The sequence below is a fragment of the Antedon bifida genome, chromosome 11, assembly GCF_963402885.1.
Source record: "Antedon bifida chromosome 11, ecAntBifi1.1, whole genome shotgun sequence".
Lineage (NCBI taxonomy): Eukaryota > Metazoa > Echinodermata > Crinoidea > Comatulida > Antedonidae > Antedon > Antedon bifida.
The window spans coordinates 168,756-190,869 of NC_136236.1; the positions used below are offsets into that span (position 1 = coordinate 168,756).

Here is a 22,114-nt window from a genome sequence, read left to right on the forward strand (position 1 = left end):
CAGTACACCTCTAAGCAGGCAATATCTGTATAATAATATACTTCTAAGGAGTCAATATCTGTAATAATAATGAACCTTTTTATTCAAGCTATCCAATGTTGATAATACCGTATTGTATTGTATATATCATTTATTGTGGCTGGTACTAAATAAATTAAACGTTATTATCATTGAAATTTGCCCACGACATAATCTACAAATATTGTCTATATTCAGTTTATACAGAACATCTCTATTATAGAGTATATTAAACTTAATCTTATAGATCAGACACATATAGCAAAAATCAATAACACACAAATGTTAACCATGTGTTAAAAGACAGATTAGAATTCATGATTTTTACACATTTGCTCATTCAATTTGAATATTAAGATATCAATTTATTATTAACCAAAATCTATACTAGAAACGTGTATTGCAATAATTCTTGATGCCAAACTGATTTTATATCAGTTATTTATTATAAGTTATATTTATTTTCTTGACCAGTAATAACATAGAGGTGTAAGAGTATATTGAGTGTATCAGAAATAAAATAACTATATTAAAACCCTTTTTATTTTCTGTGTTTATAGCAATGATTTGGAAGGCGCGTCAAATTAATTATTTATTTTTTTCAGATTGGCTGACCATCAAAATTCTTCATTAAAAATGCAATCCAAGCAAAGGAGGTGAATAAATAAATTTTAACAACAAAAATGACAATTTTATACAGAAATATGAATAGGAGTTATACAATAGTAGCAGTATCAGACCTTGGTTAATAAAAATTATAATTATGATCCCGCTGGAGGACAATTTATGATAGGAAAAACGATTCAGTAGAAACAGCGTACACAATAGCAGTGAATAACTAATCAGGCTCACAAGACAACAGGTCACCAGAGATACTATCCCATTAGATATAGTAGCTTGAATCCCTGCCAGTGATAATACTATACAGTTTATCACAGTACATAGATAGATAGATAGATAGATAGATATAACTTTTATTGTCCTTCTTGTAAAATATAACAAAAGAAAATTCATCTTCCATTAGTAAAATACAATACTGAGTAAAACGTACAAACAACATATAAAATACAGAACATTATAATATATGATAATATTGCTTTCTTTTGTTGCCTAGGCCTCATTGGGCAAAGAGTTAAGCAGGTTATCAGATCTACTACCAAGTGTATTTACACTCAAATCAGGATATTTTTTTAAATTTTGAATTCTATTTATTATACATCTCCTAAATTCACAGTTTTCGGTCTGCCAACCTATAAAAGTCAACGTACATATGACACACAAAGTAATCGAAACACATCACATTGGCATTAACATTTACAAGATCTATTCTGTCTAGCAAACTAAACAAAGTTATCAAAACTCAATTCTACATCTTTAGCTAAAATTTATGTTTAAAAAACGTTTTTATTGAAATAAATAGAATAAAATAGACTACACTAAAGTCACATTGAATCAACTTCATCAATCTCTTGTCAAAAATGTGAATCTATTTTGTCTCTAGAATAAGGAATAAATATTCATCAGTTGTCTTTTACAGTTCTTATTGGAATCGACCCCATCCTCTGTGAAAACTACTGTGTCTCTAGAATTGGAAACAGGGTATTATAAAGCTCTTTATTGGAATTGACCCCATCATCTGTGAAAACTAGGCCTACTGTGTCTATAGAATTGGAAACAGGGTATTATAAAGCTCTTTATTGGAATTGACCCCATCATCTGTGAAAACTAGGCCTACTGTGTCTATAGAATTGGAAACACAGTATCTATAAAGCTCTTATTGGAATCGACCCCATCATCTGTGAATATTGTATCTATAATAAAGTTGTTTGCTAATTTGGATACTACATCCTGGTACCTAATTATAATAAAATGTGCAAAACTGTATGTTATTGGATATGCATATATCATCTTTCAACAACGATGAAAATATGATAAGAAAGTCTGAACAACAATCATGAAGCGTGTAATTAAAAGCGGGCTAATCAAGTAATTTGTTGTCGTGTCGCTCGACTGAAGGGACAATCCAAAAAATATCGGTAATTTTATAACTGGAAACAGAAATTTGTTTTGTTATTGTAATCTAAATCAAATCTTAAATGAATGGGTTTTTTCCGGCTATCTCTACTATGAATGAAGGGAGAATCAACAAAATATCGGTAATTTTATAACTAGAAACAGAAATTTGTTTTGTTATTGTAATCTAAAGTCATATTTTAAGTGAACAGGTTTTTTCGCATATCTCTACTATGAATGAAAGGACAATCCACAAAATATTGGTAATTTTAGAACTGGAAACAGAACTTGATTGTAATCTACTGTAAATCATATCTGAACGTTTTTGTTCCGCCTAGCTTATGATCATCCGCATGAATATTCCGGACTGATTCTCACAACAATTTTGCATTGCATTCTGGGATGTTAAAATAAACACAGATCAATCAATCGTCCGATTATGTTTCTCGCTTTAGATGTTTTGACATTTAACGATTATAAATCACTTAGAATTTGATGAATTAATTTCTAAAAGTAGATGTCAACTTCGTTTTACTTGAATTATTGTAAAAAATATATTATTTCTATTGACACATTTTAGATATGTAATAAGGGACAATTTCATGACCAAAATATTCAAAATATTAATGTTGAGAATTTTTTTTCTTCTAAATTTGGTATTATCAATATACTGAATAAAGATGTCACAATTGGCTGATAGATTCTACATTCTTCCATATCTCTATGATTCTTACATAAACTCTATATTAAAACATTGTGAATCCTCCTTTGACATTAAACATTTTGTGGATTAATTTTGATCAATTGAATGTTGTTGTGATATGAAGACAATGTAACTGGTTAATTAAAGAAGACCTTAATTACATACACAGCAGCTGAAATGCTCTATAACAGCACTGCAATATGTTAATGAGCTCTTTGTTTTGCTATTGATTACAACGCTATGTTCAAGTCTTCATTTTCGATTCTAAGTCTAAGTTTAAGTTACCAAAGTATTCTTAAATTCAAAACATTATGCTAATGTTTAAAGGTACATTAATTAATACTTATTTTAAAACTAATAACAATTTTAAAACATAATGTATTTTATAAAAAAAACTAATATATATTGTTCAAAAATAATATTGTTCAAGAAGATATTGTTCATGGAATACACTTGAATATAAATTTCATTTTTAATTATGGATACAAAGCCTAAAAAGTATATCAAATTTGAAATTAAAAAGTGAAGTGAACGGGCAAAGACAAACATTACTAATAATTTAGAATTATGACATATTGTATAACTATATTACTGTGTATTGAAGAGCTTTTAAAAAATGTTATCTTAGAATTATCTTAGATTTAGTACAAACATGGAGGAAAAAATAAATAAATAAATTATTTTTTCCTCCATGGTACAAACTTGAGTACAGTTAACAAATGAGATTGTTCAGCCTATATTAAGATAACACTATTTGAAACCAATCTTATAGCGAGGAAACAAACAAAAATGTCACGGTACGATATTAAAGGAGCACTCATAATAGTGACATGTGACACCAGTAAGCAATCATATGATAATGACATGTGCTGACGAGTTGCCATGGTTAAATAAAGCCCCAGTGATTGCTACCAGAATGGCTTTCATCATTAAATATAGCTGCAATAATCAAGCACGCTAAGATACAGCTTTCTACCATTCGCTTTCTTAAATTATTCAACCTTTCCTATTTCATTAAGCATTTTTCTTTTCATTATTTTCTCATGCTATAAAAATGACCCATGTACTGACAACACAACACCGTTCAGACAAAAACTCATGTATCAATAAATATTCTCTTGCATAATAAAAACAAGATGGTTTTATAGACTAACTGTTACTTTATTTTACTGTATTTTATTTGAAAATAAATAATAGATAAATAAAATGCAAATTTTAGCATTATAAAACACCTTTCCTTTTATCATAATAATCAATATTTTTAGAATATATTTCTTTTAAAAAATACAATTAAATTTTCTTCTATAATAACAACAATAACTACTATTTGGACAAAAACTTAGGTATACTAATGTAAGGCAAAAGCTTGAATCGTGGGCAACGTTATATAAATAAACTTGTAAAATGAAACATGTAAACCAACATTATATAAAATTAATCATCAAGATCGATGCTGAATTGTAAAGCTTTTTTGAATGTTGGTATTGCAAATTCAGTACTGAACTCAAACGAAATTGAATACAGTTTTTCCTGTAAAAACGTTATATCAACCTACAGGAGTGTTGTATTATTATTATTTGTATAATGTAAAGAGGGACTACAGCGACAGGTCCATCGGGCCTTTTGTAGTCTCTTGACTATATATATTATATGTCAACCATTGTTAATGTTATGATATAATATTTTTGGTCAATAAACTGAAGGATAAAGTGCTTCTTGGAATTCTAGAGTGTATATCTTATGAACCTACACGATTGTTTTTCTTTCTTGTTTATTAATCATTGATCACATACAACAGTTGTTTTTTTTTTACATTTCTACTGTAATTGGTCAAAAATATTTCAACATAAATCAACCTTCATTAAACTCAGCCAATGTATACAAGAGGAGATTCTTAGAATACGGATGACGTACATACGTCTTAAAATGTTGCAACTTACCAAATTAGTATTTATGTCGTTAGAATCTTGCTCTGGAAATGGAGTATAGACAGCGAGGGCGACACAATTCGCAAATATCGTAAACAAGATGATTACATCAAATGGTCTGGTTGTAAATTAGTTAAGAAAATTGTTTATAAAATACACGTAAAAAGTTAGTTATGGAGGAAAGAAATAAAAAATATTAAAATTCAAAAAAGTAAAAGTATGTGTGTATCATCTATTAATAGGATGCATATAAATTTAAACAAAAAATTATTATAATATTTGCAAATATAAATATAAAAATGCAAAATAAATTATTAAAATAACATCAATATTATCAAACTATTTATAGAGCTGTACAGTATATATAAGTAAAATTGATCAAAGTACAGTATATTACACTTTCGTAATTCAATGTGCGATTTATCGACAATATCAAACAATACTTGTATGTAAATGAGGTATTAATCAGTTGATGTTAATTATGTAAATTTCCAATATTATTGATTAATTAAACAACATTAAAAAATCAATGAAATCATTGAACCATGACTCATGTATGTTGTCATAGATAGCTGAACAGGTTAAATATTAAATACTTTAAAATAAATATGTATAATTATTCTATCAGATATTTTTGTAAAGCACCCAATATAAAACAAACAAATTGCAAAATTGTCATGGCTTTTCTGTGCAATAAAAGTAATATTTTGATAAAAACTAATGTGCAAATAATGTTGGATATCACTTTACAACATTTTAAGTTTAATTGACATTTAGACAAAATTATTACAAAAGGATACTTCCATTCTACCAGACGTATGCAAAACCGCCGAACAGGATTGTCCAACGTTAGACAAAAAAGTGCCCTCTGTGGTCGCAGTGTACTTGAATGGTGCGTTTTTTTCTTAGCATAGGAGTTGTTTGTTCTGTTGCGTGTCATAGTTTGAGCCGTGGTTGTGATAGCTAAGGTAGTATGCCACGCTGGGCTTAAAGGGTTTTCTGGTAAGTTAGACGAAGGTTGTGAACTTAAAGTGGTGTACCCCGACACATAACGGCCCCGACTTGAGACAGCTGAACCACTGTGGTTAACTCCTGAAATGAATCCAATAATTTATGATAAAAAAATTATACTAAAAAGTAAACATTTTGCCAGTCAATCCAAGCGTCATCCAAGTATATGAGAGGTATAAGTAAAAGTTGTCAAGTACAATCTAATATTAGAATAACTAGGAACATTTATAAATAGAAAATAAAATTCTCTTTCTGATATTTGAACCGATTTCTTTCAAAAAACCATAAACCATAAATAACAAAAATGTGAATACTTCTATAAATCCACATGAACAGTTTAATTATTATAATTTCTATATAAAATTTGTTTTGTTTGTGTTAACATTGAATGACTATGCAATAGCATAAACATCCTCACTCCCAACAACTTGCTTACAATTCAAGACACCAGCAATCAATGGGTATTATAGATGCCGACGCCAAAATCAATTGATTTACAAAATTCATATTGATTCAATACAGAATACACAAGTACGTTATTGTATGACCTACATGTTTACAAATGTATGCACTTTTGGTCTACTGCAGTAATCTACTAGTTTACTGCAGTAGTATTTTGTTTGATAGCAGTTACTACTGTATATCAATTCTACTATTGACAGGCTCAGTATTTTGTCTTTACATTGCATTTCAGTTATTGAATAAAGGTTGATTTTCTCAGACATTTAACTTTTATTTTATTATTATTTCAACTACATCCAACAGCGAAAAATCGCCAATTATAGGATGCATTAAAAATATATCACTTCCTTCATTATATAGATACCAAACAAAAACATAAATGGCTTTTTCATTTTAGAATTCATGGTAGGCCTACAACCTGTCAGTTCTCTTTTGCACCTAATGCAATACTGTATAACTGTAAAGTTAAGATAAATAGGAGAATGTATTTTTTATGTTTGAGGTTAGACTGTACTCTTGTAAATATATCAACTTATTTTAATTATTATAAAATGTACAGTATTGAATAATTATCATAAGTAATTTTTAATCTTTTATCTATTTTTTTATCAGAGAATTGTGTTGTTTTTTGTGTTGTTTTAGTGCTTATCTACGTGTTGGTGCAATTATTTTGGAGTAGTTTTGACAAGGTATGTGCTAGTATTTTGGTTTTTTTTTTTGTTAACACAGTTTGTCAATACTCCTTGGACCTTGCAACAATCTCACCTTCATGACCTTTACATGAACGAAAGAAAAATCAATTTGCAAATAACACCGTAACACATGTAACTGTATGAATATTAAACAATTATTTAATTTATTCAGAGATAAGTCCCTTGATACAGATTACTTAGTACTTACTAACACTCTATAAAAGTAATTTAACTTAATTAATTTATCAAACTACAAATTGGTGACTTACTGTAAATGAAATTAAATATTTTATATTAGATTCTGAAAATTAACCTGTGGTGTGTATTGTCTACTCTTTAAAAATGTTCATGTTTAACTTAAATCAAAGTAATTAATATTTTTTTTTTTATTATTATTTCATTTCCAAAAACACATTGATATTATGATACACTATTCTTCTGAAATGTTCAGCCAATCCCAAGCTGGGATAAACCCACCCTACCCCTTCTCCCCTGCTTGAGTCTCCATTAGGCCTAGCTAAGTGATGGACGTGAAAGGATGAAAACGAAATAATATTTTTTAAAGACTGAGCTAGACTAGACATCGCTCTTAGTCTTAACATTGAGCCAATGGATGCAGCGCCGCACAGGAATTTTCCCTGCGCGCAACACCTGCATGCAAATCACATAACATAGCCTACGTACCTGTGGACGATTTTTCCATGTTTAATTAATTCACTTCTTCTAAGAACAATTATTTCCGAATACCAAGTGCCTCCATCTTTACGAAAGTTTTATTATTTCTCCTAATTTTCTGACATAATGTCCGTCGTGAACAACAGCTAATACTTGTGTTTTTCCGCATCGACTCTTTCAAAATCGCAGTCATACAGCAGACGACTTCTTCATGCCATAATAATAATAAACACGGGCGCTCTTAAAGTTGAGGGCGCTAACTATAAGTACACCTGTAGTTTGTACCTACTTGTCGAGGAATGGTGTATAATGTCGCCTATTAAAAAATGTATGCCATTGCCTATGTAAGAATGTTATATATATATATATATATGAAGGGCTAGTGTTGCCCGAAAGCTCTGCTAACTTCTCTGGCTGTTTACTTTATCGTTTTGATTTAGCTTTTCGCTTTTTTATTTGTATCTCCATTGAGATCCAGCCACTGATACCCACAGCATTGTCATTTTTTTCAGTAATTTGCCTTTGGATTTATATATATATATATATATATATATATATAAAACTTTCGGAAATGTGACCAGACATCCTTACAAATCATTTGAAATGTTCTATTTGTTTGCTCTGACATTATAACAAAGATGTTCTTACAATTGAGGGCGCCAAACATACAATTTACGAGATCGAAAGGAGGAGATAAGCAAAAAAAAAAAAAAAAAAATTTGGTGTGCTCCCTTGCCTCTAGCACGTTAGGCCCTCTCACAGCCTTGGGTCACGACATCAGATGCTTTGATGTTATTGCTTCATGATGACGTGGTGGAAAGGGGGACGTTTTTAATCTGTGAACCCCAAACACAGAAGCTCGCATAGCTTTAACTCTTTTCCACCGACCGGCATGGGGTTTGAACCCACGATAATCGTGTTCCACGACGCTCTACCAACTGAGCTATCCGGCCCTCTGGTTAAAAGACATGATAATACGAGTTTTGTCCTCTCAAAATTACGCTCATGAATATGCATATAGGACGTAACGATTAGAATGACGTAATAATGAAGCACGTAAAAAAATAGACTATACTGTTAGTTAGGTGTTTTTGTTGACGTGTACATTGTGGCGTAACGTGTTATGCTCTGGTTTAGGTACTTCCAACTCTAGCAGCTGGGGTTCAAGTCTCTTCAGAACTTTTTTTTTTTTTCAATATCGGTTTTTCTTTTTTCAATATCCTATCGTTTTTCTTTTATTTTGAGAGATATTTAGAGGGTTAAGTTAATTTAGTGTGATGAACTGTGGAGGCTTTGACTGCTACTCGCTTGGTTACAATTGTATTCGTACGTTATTCAACACATACTTTTTTAGTATTAACATGAGTTTTAATATAATTGTTTTTTAATTGGAAGTGCCAGCGTCAGTTCAGTTTATTTTGTACGTGATTATGTTATGGACCTGATGGTGCTTTTTCCGGGGTTTTTTCCCTCACATATGCTTGACCAAAAACATCAGGACAAAGCATACTTTGTAAATATTTTGTAATTAATTTTTGTTTTTTTCTCATAATTTGTATTTACTGTATTCTTTTTTACTGTGTGCGGCATCTGATATAAAAGAGTAATACTGTATACGTACAGCAGTAATACAATCCGAAGTTCGGTTAAAAAGATAAAATAGAGGGCGGCAGCAGCATTATAGTTTATTTTCATCATGGCTGCGTCCATGCCTACCGTAGACAGCGCTTTTCGTAAAAAAGAAGAAATGGAAGAAAAGATAAATCTGGCTGCTTTACAACAATGTGACCCAAATATAACAGGCATTATAGCTACTGCTAGTCAAGTAGCACTTTATAGATTTACTACCGAATGGGTAAGTCAACTACTACATTGCCTATAGGCCTACCAGGTAGGCTAAAAAGCTAGGCCGAGCTTGACCCTTTTGTTTGTTTTGATTTGGTGAGTGAAGTCGATATGTACGTGCAAAACCGTGCAAACCTACCACCAATCGCAGAGCCTAGCAGAATTGGGAAAATGCCATATTTACACTGAGAGATGTAACGTCTAATTAATAGATGATGGCATGTTATAGGCCCTAATTAACTAGCTATAGAATTCTGGACACTCAGTATTGTATTTTCTAGGCCTACACACAGTACATACTCCATTTTGTCATTTTGTTTTACTACTACTGTAGCTAGGCTAGGGCCTAGGACTACACAGGCCCTCCTAGCCTAATGATCAAACAAACGTAGCTGTTGTATTTATTCACAGTTGTCAATACATTAGTCCTAATTGCATTGTGTTTTTGTGGTTGTGTTTTTTAGGAGAAGACAGAAACAGAAGGAACGTTGTTTGTATATTCGAGGTAGGTTCACCAATCACAATGGAATCTGATTTAACTAAAATCTATACTTTCTACCAAAAACTATTAATATTTCCCATTAATTTAATTAATTAATGTAGCCTAGTCAGTAGTATATTAAAGATGGGATGATACATATTATTTGGATTATTATTAAACACTATTACAATTTATATAATATTAATATACCAGGTAACCTCTGGTGCCTAAATAATAATATGTATTTATAAAAAAAGTTCAAATTCAAAATAATAGAATATACATTACATTAAATAACATTTGTAATGATTGTTATGCATTGTATGCAAGTATACTGTAAATAACATTTGTAATGATTGTTATGCATTGTATGCAAGTATACTGTAAATCACGTTAGAATATAAAATGAACATGGTTACGCAAAACATATTAAATATTATAAATGAGAAAAATGAATATTATCTCACTGCTGTATTTAATGGATAACAGCAATAAAAACACAAGAAGTATGTGCTCCATTTATATGACTTTTACAATAAAGACTTTTTTCATTCGAGAAAATTATAATTATTTTTATGGTCGGCAAGGTAATTAAAATTCACACAGTTGTATTAACTGGTAGAGATGCAATTAAACACAAAGAGAATATGATTCTTTTATTAATGTGGACATGGAATGCTGAACATGGAATGCTGAACACTATGTGATACAACAAACTCTTCTGCTGACAATAGTAGTCATACATAATGTATTATAAAGATATTAAATTGATAGGTAATTTGCTTGAATAAATTTAAATGAGCATAAGAATGTTGTGCTTGGTTTTTATTGTCAAGATGCTACTTATAAAAATATTATTTTGAAAGTGTTGGCTTAATTAAAGCAGTCTGTCAATTAAATTGCTAAATGTGAAAGTGATCGGTACGCAAGCATTTCAAAACCTTCAAACCATATTGTAATTTGTAGTGTAATGCAAACTTAAAAACTAATAGCACATTAACAAATAATTGAATGTGATTAATATAATCATAACTGCATACTGTTATATGCATTGAAGTTATTTCAATGTATACATTGTGCTGACAAAATAAGTCAGATGTTGTGGAAGTATACACTCCATGATACAAGTTCATGTATCCAAAGTCTGGCATTCTTCTCGGCATGTTGGTAATTAATCATTGCCTCATATATTAGGCCTGTCCATAATAAATTATCGAATTGTTCCTAGCTCTCAAATATTATTTTGATTACAGATCATTTCACACCATCCTAGCCCTCAACTATCAAATGACTTGTTTCTGGGCCTTTATGCAATTAATCATGATCTGTGTGTGATCAGCTGTTTTTAAATTAGAGGGCTTGGTGCCAGGCCGCTAGGTGAAACACTAATTCCAGCTGTTACTGAGTCATATACTTATAATAAACTTGGGGTTTCTATCTAACAAGATCAATAATCTTAATCTCCTTCTTAAGCGTTAAACTGCTTTCTGTACTGTATATGGGCGCACAACACAATTTTACCTAAAATACATTTAACAACCCTTAAAAAATCTATGAAGACAATAAATCGAAACAAACTTGATTGGTTTACAATGTGTGCATTAATTGTTAGATTTAGCTCGTTGTCATTGTTTACTTACATTGTAAGCGTTGGTACTAAGTGTTTAAGTACTTTGTTGTAAGGCCATCAACCTAACTATTTAATTAGTTAATAATGTGTTGAAACATAAACAATGGCATCAATTGTTAATCATTAATCGTTTTAACAGTATTTTACATTACATTTTAAAGTGGACCAATAACATTTCTTGAATCTTAATGGGAGGGGTTTGTATAAGATTACTTTTCCATTAATTTTCCTAGAATAAACACCAAATCCTATGGACAAAGATCTTTTTTGTTCTCTGCTGCTTCTCTTTGGAATTCTCTCCCTCGACATATTACTAAATCAACATCTATTGCTATTTTTTTTAAATAACTTAAAACGCATCTTTTTAACATCTAATACAAGCGCCTTTGAACTTTTGCTTCGGTTTAGTAGATACTGGCACTATAAAAATACCTAAATTATTATTATTATGTAATGTTTTGAGTACCTGGCTTTGTCGAAGTAAGTAAAAATAAAAAGTTGTGATTGTAGATTTGTAATCAGACAACAAGAAGTAGATTACTGAACCATTAATTGAATTATGAAATCCAACGTGTGCAACATGATCACTATATTAACAAAAGAAATGTTAATGCTCCCAATTAAGTATCAAATTTTTCAATAAATTATGGTAATATGTTTTCAAAATCAAATTATTGATTAGTACATGGGTTTTGTTGTCCGCAGCAAAGAAGACAACAATGTTGATGCATGCTGTAAGTTATCAATTAAAATACTTTAAGGAATTTTCTTTCAAAAGTATTTAAGTCTGGACTAAATTTGTGTAAGCTATGAAGTAAAAAATTTCTCAACAAAACAAGAACTTAAAAGAAATATTGATATTATACTCACCCAAGAACGTTTACTAAAACCAAAATCACACCAGAAATATATATCCACTGAGTATAAAGAATCTAAAAATAAAGACATAGTTTAGCAGGATCAAGTATTTACTTAAACTCCCTTGGTAGAAAGAAACCATTTATCGTAGCGTTAAGTACCGTCTACAACATCACTCAGGCAAGAACTGTAACAATTATAAACAGACTATCGTGCAGCGTATATTACAACGTCACGGCTGCTTATTAAAATCAAATTACCCACGAATCCAATCTATTGTCCATGAATCAATAACGTGCATAACGATAAAACCCGCTGACGGGAAAGCAAAGAATTAGCCTTAGATGCCAAAATGATAAACATAACAAGCGCTGGTATAACTAGCACACAACCGGCCTGCAAGTAAAATAACGATTGTATAACCGGTTAGTTTGGTGTAAAACAACAATGGTATACAACACGTATTATACGGTTGTTTGCCTGCAGTATTATTGTATACACAGGGTGTCAAGTTTCATTTTAATATATGTACATTATGTAGCCTATTGATAATAATATTCAATATATTCATTGTTTCTTTGAATCATTCTCCTTCAAATCAATGTTTATTTGTATTTCAAATTTGGTTAATTGCGCGTTTTCACTCGCTCAAGTCAGTTTTTATTATTTATTACGGCATACTATACAAAAACGAAAAATCTATAAGCTCAAATAAAAATAAATGTTAGTTTTTCGTTTTGAAATATATATTTATGATTTGAAATATATTTTGATGAGGGGCTTTACTATTAGCTATTGTGAGAATGAGAGTTAAAAACGACGACGTCTGACATGCCATCTTGCAATTACAATAAAAAGTACCTGAAAGTAATCCAGCTCATTTTTAATTGGAAAAATACAATACTCTGATAAAACTATTCACACAAAGAACAATGAATAAAACACCGCCACAAGTATAATGTGTCTGTTTTGATATTGTGAAATAATTAAACAAAATTGTAACTGAAATTTCTATAATTCAGTCAATATCCTTAAGTGTCAACAACCTTGTGATGTCACAATGATGTGAATGCGTTTGGCTGATTAATATGTAGTCAACCTCATTGATCTTGTAAAGCAATGTCTACACTATCAAACTTTATGTGACAAAAAAGTGCCCATATATGGACATGATGATGTCATATCACTACCATATTTGAGCATATCACCACCCATATTTGGACACATCACACTTTTTTTGTCAAACTAGTTTGATAGTGTAGACAGAGCTTTAGATTATCAAAAACAATAAAGAATACTGTATCTTATTTACTTGCATGTTTACTACTAAATATTCAGAATATTTCACCTGAATGTTTTTGAAGACTGAGAATGATGGTGCATCATTTCTTCTTGTCATCATTACCTCTCTTCATTTTAGTTGCGAAAGTTAAGTTGTACTTAATTCTTATTAAAAATATTAATAAAAACAAAAAAAAATTTGTCTGTTTTAATAAACAAGTTAAAGTCATGATTTTACTATCAATGTTGGTGTTTGTTAACAATTTAAGTGGCGTCCGTCGTTGAGAGTTATTCAAGGTGACATCTAATTTAATTGTAATTACTATTGTACAATTCACAGTGTTCTTGTCGTCACTGCTGGTATTTTCTAGTTGTTTTTAATATTTGCTGACTGTTAAAAGAGCAAGCCAGGTTATAATTTGTTTACACACAAAAAATAACACTTTCACATTACACAGTAGATATTAATAATAATAGATTTGGACTTTAAAGTGCATAACACATAAAGCCTCTATGCGCTTCACATAAAAAACATCTAGTCCAATATTTATTTTTGTCATGAATAATTAAAATAAAATGTTGGTCTTAAACAGAGTTGAAAGGTCAATTAGCGCAAAATAAATAAATATTGATTATAATAACACTGCAAATTATCCCATAAAAGTATCAATTTCTGAACTAATAATAGTACTTACAGGTTTAGCTAAAGCTGAAAGTCCAGTTTTTCAAGATAAATCCAAAATATTTTCACCACAAAACAACAAAGTTTGATATTTTCCAATTAAAACAAAAGAGTAAAATAAAATCTACCGTAAATAGGTTTACTAAATCACAAAAAATTGATTCTGTTGCTAAATGAAAACACAGCACACAAGAAAGAAGCTTGAACTACAAAACATGAGACAGAGATGAATCTGCCAATCATCTGCGGGCCTGCTTTGAGCATGCCCAGTGGGGCTTCAAGATTTGATTATGCATGGAAATATGGTGGTTATAAAAACAAGGGCACGTGGTTGGTTACTGAAACATAAATTGAATAAGAGGCCAAAGTTGGTTGAAATTAGTACCCCCTGGTTATGATCTAACCAACACATCTAAACAAGCTTTTAGATTTGTCATTCATGACTTGATTATAAGGGCGGCCATTTTCACTCCCTGTTGTTATAGAATTTAAAGAATTCTACATCAGACATTTCTGGAATGTTACTATGACTAATTAGTTTCTCTCACTTGTCAACCATTCATAAAGTCTGGACATAGAAGCCTAGTTGTTGAACAATTATGAAGCTGTAACGCAATTGGAATTTGATACCAAAATATAAAATGCTTTCTTAATTGTGTGACACATTTTTTAACGAATAAACGAAAGACATATTTGTTTTAGTTAACAGTAAATGTTGGTCTTTCTGCGTCATGAAGCCATATTGAATTATTAATTTGCCATGCATTTTTAATATCTGATTTGTGACTCTGTATAATGTATGAATTTTGAATTTATATGACGCAAAAAAATATTTTAAAATGCAAGATAATATAATGTACATTTAACAGATCTCACTAGAAATAATGCAATAATGGAAATAATTTAGAACATATAATTTGAAAAATAAAAAGAGCACAACAGGGCACAATTAAAAATTTCTTTTAATAAATCAAATTAATTATTAAAAAGTAAATATTAGTTTTTTTTTATATTTAAAAATCCTCCACCTCCAGTGGGATTTGAACCAGGTACCTCTCAATTACAGGTGGGATGCCTTAACCACTAGACCACAGAGGTTTTTGATATTATAATAGGTAAAATTACAACCTAATACATTTCATCGCGCTGTTCATGGGTTTAAAATTATGTGCTTGCCATATTGTGTAGGTTACTTTCTTTTAATAAATGTTTTCTTTTTTTCAGGTCAGCAATACCATATCATGGCTTTATGATTATGAATCGGCTGAATACAGAGAATTGGACCGAACCAATCAACAAAGAATTAGAATTCCAACTGCATGAACCATTCTTACTTTACCGGACTTCAAAAGGTACTAATGTTTAAAATGGCAGATAAACATGTTTTAGATCACCAAGAAGAATTGAGTAATCGAGGATGAGAGTAATTATGTAGGGTGGGGAGTGGATTTTACAAAAGACATGTTCAATGTATACTTTAAGAAATAGCTGCATATTCATATTAATATGTCACAAAAACTGTTTTGTAATACAATATGCCATTGGATTGTTGTCTATGGTAATTATGCGTATCATATTAAAATGTCTTTAATATTAATATGGACAAGTTATCCTTAATTTTATTCTTCCTAACAATTTAATCTTAATCTAACCAATTTTATTGTACATTAGCCTAATTTAATGAGTTGTCACTGGTAAATTAAAAAAATATTAAATATAAATACAGTTACTATGTTCATGATATTTATTACTAATTGATTAACTACCCTATATAAGAATGGTAGATTCCAAATTGTGTATGTTACTGTAGTTGGACACGGCAGAGCAATATGGTAGAATAGGGCAGTACACAAGTATAATATGAATCTGCTATATACAGTTTAAAATTTATTTATTTTTTCATAGCTATTTTTGGTTTATGGTTCTATAAGCCTGAAGACTGCCATAATGTATGCGAACTGATGCAAAGGTAATGGCTTACACCAACATATATATTGTTCCAAAGATATATTAATTTATTTATTTATTTTCCACACATTAAACAAAAAAGAACAGATATTTATACTTTAGAAAAGGAAAAAAAAGATACAAAAAGGACAATGTGTGAAAGGAGATCAAAATAAGTAACCACCTAAGTAGTTGATACAGATATCAAAAGGTTTTTTTAAGGAGGCTAAATATATGTTTATATAGTCAGAAATATTTGTTTATCACAATCAATAGTGTAATTTAATAGTAATTGATAGTAGAGTTGGAGACATGTATAGAAGAACCAATATAATAACTGATTTATTACAATTTTCAGCTTGACTGAAAAGGCCAAATTAGAAAAAAAGGTTCGACAACGAAGCATGTCTGAAAGTGACGGTGGCTATTCCCCTCGTGGTCCTGTTGATATACTGCAAATGTTGAATAGAGCACAGAATGAATATCTTGAGGTAATATATACACAATTACTGGTGGCGAATATAGGATTTTGAAATAGGATGGGCCAGAGTTTGCCTATAAGAGTTGTTTTAACTGCCTCAATTTATGCATGACGGGTAAAGAACTGGTAAAATAAGCTGGTTATGATAACACACAAGAGCTGGTAATAGTTAAAAAGTTTACAGAGAAAAATACTGTTAGATAGATTGATTACAGTTCAACTGCCTCAATTTATGCATGACGGGTAAAGGACGTGTAAAGAACTGGTAAATTAAGCTAATCAAAGATGGTTATAATAACACACAGCTGATAGTAGGCAAAACAATCAACTGAATCCCTGATTTGTACACAGATTTACTTGTGGAAAGTCTTCATGCAATCACTGTTCTATTTAAAGAATATATTAAAATATATTAATATTTGTTTTACTTTATCATAGTCGCAAGGATCTGAACAAATTCCAACACATACAGGTGAACAAAGCATTGAAATGATTGGCCCGCTACGACCAGTTCCCATAAAACCAGAAAGCCAAGTAGATATGAGTAAAATAAGACCAATGTTAAATCGATCGATATCAATGCAACATGGTCATCAAGCAGCACACTACAGCCAAGGCATTCACCCTGTGTTACAAAAACTTCTCTCACATCCAGGCGAGGGCGCTGTACCTTTGCCTGCGAACAATGTACACACTGTTGAAAGCATTGAAAAACTTCACGTTGACGAAGATAAAACTATGAAACCAATTTCAGTTGGAAGTATTGAGGGTGTTATGAATGTTGGAGAAAACATGCCAGCCCAATCACAAGACAAAATAACTGCTCCATTACAAGACTTTTTGACTAAACTAAATATAACATCCGTTTTGGACTCTGAAACAAACCTCGGTAAAAACGTAGCTACGACAGAAATTGATGATACGATTGGACAAGATATGTCTAGGAGTAAAGACTTAGATATTAACAAAGCATTGTTAGCAAATTTGAAAGGAAGTAGTCAGCAGGCTAAGACAGGACCGGTACCAAGTCTAGGCCAGATGGCTGCTATGAGTGTGGGGGCTGGCAATGCACTCTTATTAGGCCTACAACAACAAGCAAACATGGACACAACAACAGTAGGTTCTGTGTTGTGATTAGCCTTATTAAAGATTAAGTTAAATCAAGACGGTATTCCTAAATAAGCATGCACTTAAAACACAAACTACTCTAGCATGACCTATAAACAATGTTTATCAACAATATAGTCTCTATACGAACCCGGATGGAATAGTCGGCCTCAAAATATGATGATACAAACAGAGAGTGTCACTTGATGATGAACTTTAAAACATTATTTGTTTAAAAATTTGTCATCGTAATTTAGAGGCATATCATCTTTAATGTTTGCTAGTCACACAGTGCAATTGAACTTCAGCATAGATATGCTGATTTTGAAATTAGAAGATCATTTAATGTTGTACTGGTCGACATAATTAAGTTATATTAGTAGCTAATGGGGGAGGAGGAAATGCAGTTTGAGAAAATTAATTTACAAATTGTGTCACCATTAAGCAAATACAGATGCATCTAGGCTAGACGCTATTGTCTGTTGTATGTAAATACACAGGCCTGTAGTTTAATAACAAATTTATGAGAAATATTGATCTAATAAAGTATGATAAAGAATGGATTTAACATAATAACTGCAGCTATTATAATGTATCTATTCACCATTTGTAAGGTACATAACAATTTCATTGTTTACTGTTGTTTTTCATGCACATGAACCAACATATATAAATTTGAATAATTGTAATATATTTGAAGATTTAATGTTTATTAATTTACATTTTTTCAGAAACCAATCAGCTCAGCGCCACTTCTTTTAGCACCAAGTGCTTTCCGGCCGAGGGCCGCTAGCGACACACCGACATCAAAGCCTGCTACCACCAGCTTACAGTCCCCTGCAGCACCGTCCTCTATACCTCCAATGGCTTCCACATTTACCCAAGCAGAGAAGATGACATTATCATCAAGTAGCCCACAGAGTCGTGACATGCGACAGCAGCAATCGTTTCTATCAAAGCCGCTAGATGCTGGTCAGCAGGTCCTTAATAGAGAACATTTCAGAGATGCCTTTGTTCATCTGTTACAGGTAAATCTCTACACTTTGAATATTACTGTAGCACACAAACATTACACTGACAATACTGTATACAATTAAGAAAGGTTGTGTTTTCCCAATTAATCTTAAGATCAAAACGGTACTGGGTATGATTAGCTAGCGTTCATGTTCCTACCTAGACTGACCACAACAAATTAATTTGTTTCTTCTTTTCAGACGGACTCGACTTTTGTTGATAAACTATTCTCAAGTTATTTACAAACGGCTCAGAAGTAAACAGTCATTTTCTGTCCAAGATCCCACGCTCATTTCTGCTTTGCTCTGCTTTCTCATTTCTACTATTATGCACCCACTCAGCCAATAAGCGCAGCCAAACAAACACATATAAATGTATACAAATCCAATCAGAATTACCTAATAAAGGTATCCACAAGTTTGTTTTGTAGAACATAACGGAAGTCATAAACGATTGAAAGTTGCACCAAGCACTAAAGTGCATTATAACAATAGTACTATTATTTTAACTATTCTTTATGGACACTCAAATAAATCTGCATTACCATTATATCTATGTGTTGTCATGCTTATTAAAAGGACTATGTATGAATGTATGGATGAGAGTGTCCACCCCTGTCATAATGATACACTAGCATGAGAGTGTCCACCCCTGTCATAATGTTACACTAGCATGAGAGTGTCCACCCCTGTCATAATGTTACACTAGCATGAGAGTGTCCACCCCTGTCATAATGATACACTAGCATGAGAGTGTCCACCCCTGTCATAATGATACACTAGCATAAGAGTGTCCACCCCTGTAATAATATAAGTTAAAGTAGCATTATTCCATTTATACACCTGGTATAAGACTTGTAAACATAACAATAATTCTTTCAAACAACAGCACCATGTGAATGATAGACGCAATAATTATTTGACGGATATTGTACTCTAAGCATAGTGAAATAATCGAATGTAACAGACAATGCTATCGTGTTACAAGGGGAATATTAAAAATCCAATCGAGTAACCTTGAAACTTCTAGTTGCAAAATGTAAAAGCCATAAATAATGAAGAAAAGCTTTCAACCTACATATTGATTTAACAGCTAATTATACATGTATGCTATCAATGTTGGCTTGGGAGATGGAGGGCTACCAACTATAATAATAATAAATAATAATAATAATATGATTTATATAGCTCCTAATATTGTGAAACCTCTAAGCGTTGAACAATATTACCCCAGTCATTTTTTGGGATCAAACACGTATGGAAACATATTCCCATAATGCAGCTAGTAATCAGCGCGAAGTTGTGTCTTGATCTAAACCGGGTTCCCATTTATACACCTGGGTGGAGAGAGGCAAACATAAGTAAAGTATGTAGCTATAAGCCATTACACGTCCCTTCCCCAAAATACTTGTCTCTCAACTGGGAACAAAAATGCAGTAAACAATTCCCATCTAAAAAGGATAACATTTCAGTTGATGCATTTAGATTTTGCTAATACAATGCAATGTGTTAATACAATGTTATTCATTAGTGAGAATATACTGTTGTTGCATATGCCATTTTGTACCACTGACATATGGAAACAGGATTAAAGTGAATAACTTATTCATTAATTGGCTGTTATTAATATACTGTATATATTGTAACAAAAACCAGCTATCTATTAAACTACAGTACTGTGGCGCAGTGGTTAGAGCATTGATATAGCTTAGGTTTCGACTTTACCTTTACAGTATAACCTCTCAAGAAGGCTGTTTCACTGTCAAAATCAAGACCATTTATAAAAAAAATATATCAATTTGTTTTTCTTATTTATTAGAAACTAGAAACTTAAATACATTAACAAATTATCATTTCATTGATCTATATCAATTATACAGAATCCCTTGGCGATGATTGCACTAATACTATTGCTTAAAACATTACAAAAGGTCACACCAGGGAGGAGTAGTGAAATTACATTACATTCATTTCACTAGTCTTCCCTGGTCACACTAACTTTGAAAAAAAAGTATATATTTGGTTTGAAACCAACACAAACTGTTTCTGTGTTACTACAAACCAGTGGACAATCCAGAGGGTAGTATTTGGAACGTCTACCCCTCCTTTTGGAAGACACCCTTGAATAACATCCCCACTTTATAAATCACTATGAATATTAGGACAGTCAAAAAATGGTTGAATTCTCTTCTCAAGCTCTATCTACACTATCAAAATGTGATGTGCCTATATATGAACACGGTTACATCATATCACTACTATATTTGGGCACATCACACCTTTTTTTTAAAAACATGGTTGAAATCCTCTTACTTCTCAGATTTGACACTACCACCCTTGGAACAAATAAAAGCATCTGAAGTGACGGAATTGCTTTTAGTTGAATGTAGTAACATGTCTTTAGTATTTAAGTTGCTCACTTAAGTCTGTTACTGAATATTATTTGATGTTTGCAATCAAATAATAAGGTGGGTATATATAGCACCTTTGGTTTTAATTTTCTCATATCAAACACATGAAAAAGTGAAAAAATATTCTCATATATTATTAAAAACATATTATAGCATCAAAAACACATTTACGTAATAAACAAAAAACGTATTGTCTATTAATTCTATCTAATAATTGCACTTTACAGGGAAGGAAGTTATCATATTAAAAGCAGACGATAAAAGTTCTTTTCTCTATAGTACTGTTTCTGGAAATAAAATGAGATTACGAAATGTTTCCAAGTCAGTTGTTCAGCTTCTTACTTCCAAGTCTCTAAACATATCTCTTGTAAATTATTAACAATGATAGATAAATATATACAGCATGTAAAATTCAGCCCCCCTATTAGTATTAGTATGCTAACAAATATAATATAGATTAAAAGGATACAAACTTCTGTTGACAATTGGGCGATATGGATTCTATAATTGCAAGTGTTTGATAGCAGTAAACAAGCAATCTGGGCAGTAGCAAGCTACAGAGAGGCTTGCAACTGTTTGATAGCTGTAAACACACAATCTGGGCAGTAGCAAGCTACAGAGAGGCTTGCAACTGTTTGATAGCTGTAAACACACAATCTGGGCAGTAGCAAGCTACAGAGAGGCTTGCAACTGTTTGATAGCTGTAAACACACAATCTGGGCAGTAGCAAGCTACAGAGAGGCTTGCAACTGTTTGATAGCAGTAAACACACAATCTGGGCAGTAGCAAGCTACAGAGAGGCTTGCAACTGTTTGATAGCTGTAAACACACAATCTGGGCAGTAGCAAGCTACAGAGAGGCTTGCAACTGTTTGAT

At 31.5% G+C, this 22,114-nt stretch overlaps 2 protein-coding genes across 7 annotated transcripts in view; one reads left to right on the forward strand and one right to left on the reverse strand.

Annotated features, from left to right (window-relative positions):
• Window positions 1–15,011, reverse strand: part of LOC144855681 (voltage-dependent L-type calcium channel subunit alpha-1D-like) — an 85,629-nt gene extending 70,618 nt beyond the window's left edge. For 5 of the 6 annotated variants that reach the window (XM_078713598.1, XM_078713594.1, XM_078713596.1 and 2 more), the window contains exons 1-3: window positions 7,512–7,668; window positions 5,463–5,754; window positions 4,675–4,780 (exon numbers count right to left, since the gene is read on the reverse strand). In XM_078713598.1, coding sequence (XP_078569724.1) covers window positions 4,675–4,780; window positions 5,463–5,754; window positions 7,512–7,530 — 417 coding nt within the window. In that variant the 5' untranslated portion in view covers window positions 7,531–7,668. Of the gene's footprint in view, window positions 1–4,674; window positions 4,781–5,462; window positions 5,755–7,511; window positions 7,669–12,328; window positions 12,391–14,292 lie in introns of those variants that run through there. The other variant, XM_078713597.1, reaches the window with a different exon arrangement.
• LOC144855685 (uncharacterized) lies at window positions 9,189–19,377 on the forward strand. The gene is made up of 8 exons (XM_078713601.1): window positions 9,189–9,357; window positions 9,812–9,852; window positions 15,504–15,631; window positions 16,185–16,248; window positions 16,585–16,717; window positions 17,146–17,823; window positions 18,546–18,842; window positions 19,029–19,377. Exons 1-8 carry the CDS (start codon window positions 9,199–9,201, stop codon window positions 19,086–19,088), a joined length of 1,560 nt encoding a protein of 519 aa, XP_078569727.1. The 5' UTR covers window positions 9,189–9,198; the 3' UTR covers window positions 19,089–19,377.
• Window positions 19,378–22,114: the final 2,737 nt, after the last annotated feature.

What these genes read in the sequence shown, in the direction of transcription:
- LOC144855685 (XM_078713601.1), top strand. Translation starts at nt 9,199, where the DNA reads ATGGCTGCGTCCATGCCTACCGTAGACAGCGCTTTTCGTAAAAAAGAA. An exon ending in ATAGATTTACTACCGAATGG is followed by an intron (nt 9,358 to 9,811) that starts GTAAGTCAACTA and finishes TGTGTTTTTTAG; the next exon opens with GAGAAGACAGAAACAGAAGG. An exon ending in CAAACATGGACACAACAACA is followed by an intron (nt 17,824 to 18,545) that starts GTAGGTTCTGTG and finishes ACATTTTTTCAG; the next exon opens with AAACCAATCAGCTCAGCGCC.